General features: G+C 39.8%; 2 protein-coding genes across 3 annotated transcripts in view; one reads left to right on the top strand and one right to left on the bottom strand.

Moving 5' to 3' along the window:
- Positions 1-509: 509 nt before the first annotated feature.
- On the bottom strand, positions 510-2,964 carry LOC109512331 (DNA polymerase eta-like). 2 transcript variants are annotated; one of them, XM_019863951.1, is made up of 4 exons: positions 2,862-2,964; positions 1,730-1,868; positions 1,059-1,193; positions 510-988 (listed from the first exon to the last, which is right to left on the bottom strand). In XM_019863951.1, the coding sequence occupies exons 2-4, from the start codon at positions 1,864-1,866 to the stop codon at positions 598-600; spliced, it is 663 nt and encodes a 220-aa protein (XP_019719510.1). In that variant the 5' UTR covers positions 1,867-1,868; positions 2,862-2,964; the 3' UTR covers positions 510-597. The 2 variants fall into 2 exon arrangements, with proteins under 2 accessions (XP_019719510.1, XP_019719509.1); XM_019863950.1 differs by lacking the exon at positions 2,862-2,964 and having other exon boundaries at positions 1,730-2,007.
- A 500-nt stretch (positions 2,965-3,464) lies between these two features.
- Positions 3,465-6,358, top strand: part of LOC109512544 (voltage-dependent anion-selective channel protein 2) — a 6,329-nt gene continuing 3,435 nt past the window's right edge. The window contains exons 1-5 of the mRNA XM_019864373.1: positions 3,465-3,596; positions 5,042-5,114; positions 5,203-5,252; positions 5,653-5,805; positions 5,909-5,961. Coding sequence (XP_019719932.1) covers positions 5,048-5,114; positions 5,203-5,252; positions 5,653-5,805; positions 5,909-5,961 — 323 coding nt within the window. The 5' untranslated portion in view covers positions 3,465-3,596; positions 5,042-5,047. The remainder of the gene's footprint in view (positions 3,597-5,041; positions 5,115-5,202; positions 5,253-5,652; positions 5,806-5,908; positions 5,962-6,358) is intronic.

The raw sequence follows: 6,358 nt of genomic DNA, 5'->3' as shown, positions 1-6,358 counted from the left end.
CGTCATCCACCCACATGTTCTTCGTCACGCCATGGACCCGGGCCTCGTAGCTCACTGCAATGATCCTGACAGAGGGTGAGTAAAAGAGACAGTTAATAACAATATTAATAATATAGTATTTATTTACAATGATTATTATTTCTGTAAATAATTAATCCATCTATTTGGACTACAGAACTGTGCTACTGACATGCTAACTGCTGGGGCATCATTCTTATTACCGCGGTTGTTGTTTTAAAAAAATGTTTCTTAATTTTAATTCCAAAATAGTATAAGAACAGTGATATTAAATAAGATATACCTGCATAATCTAATGCGAGTCAATGCAGATGATGTACCAAAATTCGTCGAGAAAGCCATAACTTTTTAGGCTTATGCACATGAGTTTCATTTAATTTCTGGATTTAAAAAGTGAATAATTCGGTGTCTCGACTTTGTTGTGCCACACAGCGAGCTCATCCAAAAGAGGTCCAATGCTGCTATCTGCTGGCCGTAGTTATTTTATTTTATTACTTTCCCACCTTACAGGTCAAACCTGAGTTGGCCAAGACTTTTCTCTGTCCGTTCTCATAATAAAACCTAGTTGACGCAATGACGTCAACACCGCGCCTTGTTTGACTCCCTACAATGAGTAAATAAACACTCCCAAGACACTTTTTGCGGACAGAGTACTTTCCTAAAAGATGATTGTGGGTCTGTAGAATTGAAATATATTTCTAGCTTTATCGAGGACAAATTACAGCTCTGCTTACCTTTATCAAAAATGGCATTCTCGGCAGCTTCTTCGTGTCCTTCAGATGAATTGTGAGGGTAACCTTGGATGCACGTAGTCTTGAGCAAGTGAGGCTTTATTTGTTTGTCCGTCATGTCCTTCAGCCGCTGCTGGACAGCCACAGTCAAATCCATGTAGGCCTCGTCAATGCTGGCCCGCTCGACTACCGCAAAGCGAGACATGACTTGGATCACTTCCACGCTGGCCTCCCTGTAACTGCACACAACGTTTAATTTCAATTATGCTTTAGTGACATCATTAAAATGATGACATGGACATCACTCACGGGGTCAGGTCCGCCTTGCCGTGAGACTCGCGCACTCGTGCCACCTGGAGATCTGGGCACAGTTTCTTCGCGTCATCCACCCACATGTTCTTCGTCACGCCATGGACCCGGGCCTCGTAGCTCACTGCAATGATCCTGACAGAGGGTGAGTAAAAGAGACAGTTAATAACAATATTAATAATATAGTATTTATTTACAATGATTATTATTTCTGTAAATAATTAATCCATCTATTTGGACTACAGAACTGTGCTACTGACATGCTAACTTTTGGGGCATCATTCTTATTGCCGTGGTTGTTTTTTTTTTTTTTTTTTTTTTTTTTTTTACTTAATTTTAATTCCAAAATAGTATAAGAACAGTGATATTAAATAAGACATACCTGCATAATCTAATGAGAGCTAATGCAGACGATGTACCAAAATTCGTCGAAAAAGCCATAACTTTTTAGGCTTATGCACATGAGTTTCATTTAATTTCTGTTTTTAAAAAGTGAATAATTCGGTTGAACAGCTGTTTGGCGTCGTGATTCTAACTCTAAGCAGTCTATATTACTCGAGGATTTGATACAACCATGGGCACCATGGGACAGTGAGTGTACTGTTCCAGATGACAACGCTTGTCAGCTGCATGGATCATTCAAAAATGACATCTCCGTGCCAGAACCTTACCCGCCTCCTTTCCAGGTTTTGTACTGGGCCACGACGCAGGGCGTTTTCTTTAGGGTAGGATTCAGTCTCTGCTCCACTTGCACGTAGAAACAGTCCATGTCCACTAACGCCACCACTCTTTCCTTTCCGTACTCCATGACTGAAGAACAACAGACTTTTTTGTCACGAGTTATCAAAACTACCTCGTTATAGAAGAGTGGCTTTCACGTTCTATCATAGTTTATCCATGAACGACATAGCTAGTAGCTTTCAGTTCCCGCAATTTCGTTTCTTACATAAGTACGTCATCAAAAGTGGACAGACAAATATTTATATCTTTGGATGACGCAGTTATACCGACCAATCAGCGCGAAATCTATGTCCCAATAACATAAAACGCAGATATCCGGATATGTGCGGACCACCTTACAAGAAAAAAATATATAAAAAAATGCATGCATTATGATAGTCAAGACGGTTTTGATATTTTCAAAGGTATATAGCTTGAACATGCTTGGATCTCCGGATATGTGCGGACCACCTTACAAGAAAAAAATTAGACGAAATATATAAAAAAAATGCATGCATTATAATAGTCAAGACGGTTTTGATATTTCCAAAGGTTGTATATAGCTTGAACATGCTTGGATGAAAAGGCATACTGTCAATGTTGCATCTTACAATTTGAATACTTTGGCGATTAAGGGTTAAACAGTTCATATTTTCTACGTATGTTTTGTATTTTTGTTAGGAGGTGTTTTTTTTTTTTTTGTTTTTTAAATACCATATCGTTTTGGTGAATAACATTACAACACAAGTGGTTAAACAGTTCATATTTTCTACGTATGTTTTGTATTTTTGTTAGGAGGTGTTTTTTTTGTTTTTTAAATACCATATTGTTTTGGTGAATAACATTACAACACAAGTATACTGGCTGTCTTAATATTAATACAAATAATTGATAGACCTAAACGTACTGTACCTGAATATAAAAGTCATACTGAGACCTACTGCACTAGTACAGTTCAGTAAAGTACATTGTAGTACTGCTGTGGCAGGCCTCAATACCAGTGGCACTTCTTGATAACGCCACATCACATTGCAATCATAGAACCCACCAATAAAACCGTATATAAAACAATATGATACTCACCAGAGATACTGAGTCTTAATTATATGAATTTCACATACAGTATTTCTAGTGGGGCTACTCACAGACACACATACACAAATGCTATTTTTGAGTGGATTATATTTGGCATTCTCGTTACGTTTGGTGTGGTATGATGAGGAAATGTAGATATTTATTACGCACATGGGGAAGACAATTCGTTCGGTCAAAAACGTTCGCTGGGAAATTTCAAAAGTAAAGGAAAGAAGAGGAAGCTAAACAAGCAAAGGATGCAGCTATGGATGAACCCAGCTTCATTAATGCCTCAGCAGGTGTGCTGTCTCAAAATCTTTGGTCACATAATAAACTTAATCCATTTATATTTTGTCGTGGTGCAACATTGAAATACTGTAACCTTAATAGTGAGGATTACAGAGAATGTGTGCATGATTTGAGGTAGAATCACAAACTTTTCCCAAATATGTTCAACTTCTTTTTCATGAATGTGGGAAGGAAAGTGCATAAAAATGGGAAAACAATGAGAATGAGGTGTATCTTCTATGGCCAGGAGCTCTGGTTCAGTCCTCGATATCTTTTTTTATTCAGGCAAATGACAGCCAGCCCGGGTCCTCAGGCAGGATGTGATAGGTCAGGTTTCAAGTGAATGCAGTCTCCTTCAGCTCGTCCTCCAACTGGTCAAGCCTGCCTCGCCCGTGCGGTTCGAGGAACCTCTGTCCAAAAGTCACTTTATCTCACCTCTCGACACCCCTCCCAACGGTAAGAGACGTGTCTGAACGAGGGTGACTGGAAACGTCCTCGTCGTTTTATAACGCGAAGAAAGGAGCTGTCTAACTTGATTTTGTTACTCACCGGTAAACTCTACTAGCTTTAGCAGCGTTAGCTATGCTAGCTGGGGCACGTCGTGTCTGACTCATGTAAGATTAAACCCATCTAACTCCTTTCGGAAATAAATGCATCCTATGCATATTACGGTGTCGCAATGACAGTCCGTGTGTTTTACACTTGACTAATGTATTCGGATTAGGTTAGGAATGCATTTGTTGTACTTTGGCCTTTACCGTGTGACAGCCCTCGACAACGCACATCACTTTGACATGCTACTAATTAGCGCCAACATGTGCCCTCCACCCCGCCTAACTTTTAAACCAATTTACGATAAGAAGCGGGCGCCAAAATGTCAATCCGACCTACGTTACAGGTAACCTTGCTCACGGGTTGTCAGGCCACTCGGAGTGAATGGGTACGTCACTGCCACGACGAATGAAATCCGAAAGCGCGGTCAGTGAAATATTTGCAAAATCCTAAAACGTGTGCATTCAGTTGGCAAACAGACACTGAGCTTTACATGTGTAAAGACGTCTATTTTATCTAGGTGTTCTAAAAATGGCGGGCTCTTGGAAATGCGACTAGTTTGCAGGTCGGAAGGTCGGCAATGTCACTGGGAAATGTTCTGTGTTTTTCATATCATTATATTATTACATATTGGTCCATGTCATTTTCTATCCATCCGTTTTCTACAGCACGCGTTCTCGTTAAAGTCTCCATTGAGCTGGAAACCCAAAATATAAAGTAAACCATTCACAACTACGGACAATTTATCTTAAGTCTTTATTTGAACTAGCATGCAGCATGCATGTTTTGCAATGTAGGAGGAAAGGAGACAACCCATGCACTCAGGGAGAATATGCGAATTCCACACAGATGACCTTTCTCCAGTCAGTCAGCCAGCCGTTGGAAACACAAATTTGGTGTTCCGATACAAAAACAAAATCATCTGCAGTAAATGATAGCTTGAATCTCAAAACGTATTCATTCGGTCGCTCGTGAGTTGAGCTACCACTGTACTATTTTATTTTTATTTTACCTACACTGAACACTTGAATTGTATATTTTCTGGCAGTTGTTCACACGTACATGTTTTCATACCTCTCCATATTTGCGTACAAAAAAGTTTTGGTTTTTTTTTGGGGGGGGGTAAATTGGTGCATGCATAGAAAGATTCAAAGAAGGTTTAAATCCAAGGTAATTGTTGCATGAGGATTGCCATTAAATGTTCTGTTTTTCCAAAAATGCCAAATGTTCCCCTCCCCCCATAAATGTACACCAAGACTCATTCATACCCTTGAATGGTTTGCACACTGTAAATAAGTTTAATGTACATCATTAAAATATATATATATTTTTTTTCTCCTTTTCTGTAGAAAACAATGGCCGTGCCTCCCTCATATGTTGATTTGGGCAAGTCTGCCAAGGACATCTTCAACAAGGGCTATGGTAGGAATTCATTTGTGATGGTTGGAAAAAAGTATTTTCCTATGCAGTCTGCTCTGACTGAATTTGATCAAAACAACTCTTTGTTCAGGATTCGGCCTGGTGAAGCTCGACGTCAAGACAAAGTCAGCCAGTGGAGTGGTAATTATAGTATTTAAGTACTTTTGCACTGGATACATGCCTTCAAAACTGCTTGGTGTCAAATAGTTTAATAGGTGACATTTAAAAAAAAAAAATCAGTTTCGCATTTCTCTCTCATTTTGTTAATGTCATACAGATGCAGTAAGTTCGTGGCCACTGTTGTCGTTGTTTGGGGGATGGAATAACAGAATTAAATGTGTAAACTTCGGCCTATTACGCTACTGTATTTTAATGTACCAGTAGGTCATTATGATGGAGCCAACTATATTTTGAGGGGCTTCGTGGTGAAAAAAAGTTTGAAGAACCACAGTATGCGAAGAAAGTGTATGGTACTGGGAAGATGCGATTTGCAGTTTGTAAGAGCTTGTTGCTATCCTCTGTCATTTTTGGTTTTGTTTAGGAATTCAAAACATCTGGATCCTCCAACACTGACACCAGCAAAGTCGTTGGCAGCCTTGAAACCAAGTACAAGAGGGCAGAGTATGGCTTGACCTTTACTGAGAAGTGGAACACCGACAACACCCTAGGAACCGAAATTATCATTGAAGATCAGGTAAGGACAACTAATAATATCAAATATGAAGCACACTTTATAATGACAGTGAACCACACTGAATACACAATGCCCATACAGCCAATGATTTGTTTTCCCATAGATCGCCAAGGGACTGAAGTTGACTTTCGACACCACCTTCTCGCCAAACACTGGGTATGACAATTTGATTTGAGACTTTCATTGAATGCTTTAGAGCAGGGGCCCCCAACCTTTTTTGCCCCACGGACCGGTTTATGTCAGACAATATTTTCAGGGACCGGCATTTAAGGTGTGGCGGAAATAATACAACAAAATAATATGGTATGAGCTGCATGAAAACTGTGGTGTTTTCGAAATATAATAATAAACACAAGGAGCGTCTAATCTGGCCGCAACACTCCAATCGCTATGGCAATGTTTAATGCCTTCAAAATACGATACAACGCAAATTCAAAGTGCATGAAAATGACGACTCACCACAGCACCGAGCTTGATTTTCTGCAACCAGACGGTCCCATCTCGGGGTAATAGGAGAGACAATGACACCGCAGGTGTGTGGTTTATGTCCCGT

Source organism: Hippocampus comes, unplaced genomic scaffold (assembly GCF_001891065.2).
Source record: "Hippocampus comes isolate QL1 unplaced genomic scaffold, H_comes_QL1_v1.1 scaffold57, whole genome shotgun sequence".
Taxonomy (NCBI): domain Eukaryota; kingdom Metazoa; phylum Chordata; class Actinopteri; order Syngnathiformes; family Syngnathidae; genus Hippocampus; species Hippocampus comes.
The sequence above is the reverse complement of the archived record's forward strand: the minus strand, read 5'-3'. Positions and strand labels throughout refer to the sequence as shown.

Bases quoted from the DNA above. Each gene is read 5' to 3' on its own strand.
- LOC109512331 (XM_019863951.1), bottom strand. From the start codon at position 1,866: ATGGAGTACGGAAAGGAAAGAGTGGTGGCGTTAGTGGACATGGACTGT. The intron at 1,194-1,729 runs GTAAGGTTCTGG...ACCCTCTGTCAG, and splicing joins AAAACCTGGAAAGGAGGCGG to GATCATTGCAGTGAGCTACG. The intron at 989-1,058 runs GTGAGTGATGTC...CGTTGTGTGCAG, and splicing joins GGCAAGGCGGACCTGACCCC to TTACAGGGAGGCCAGCGTGG.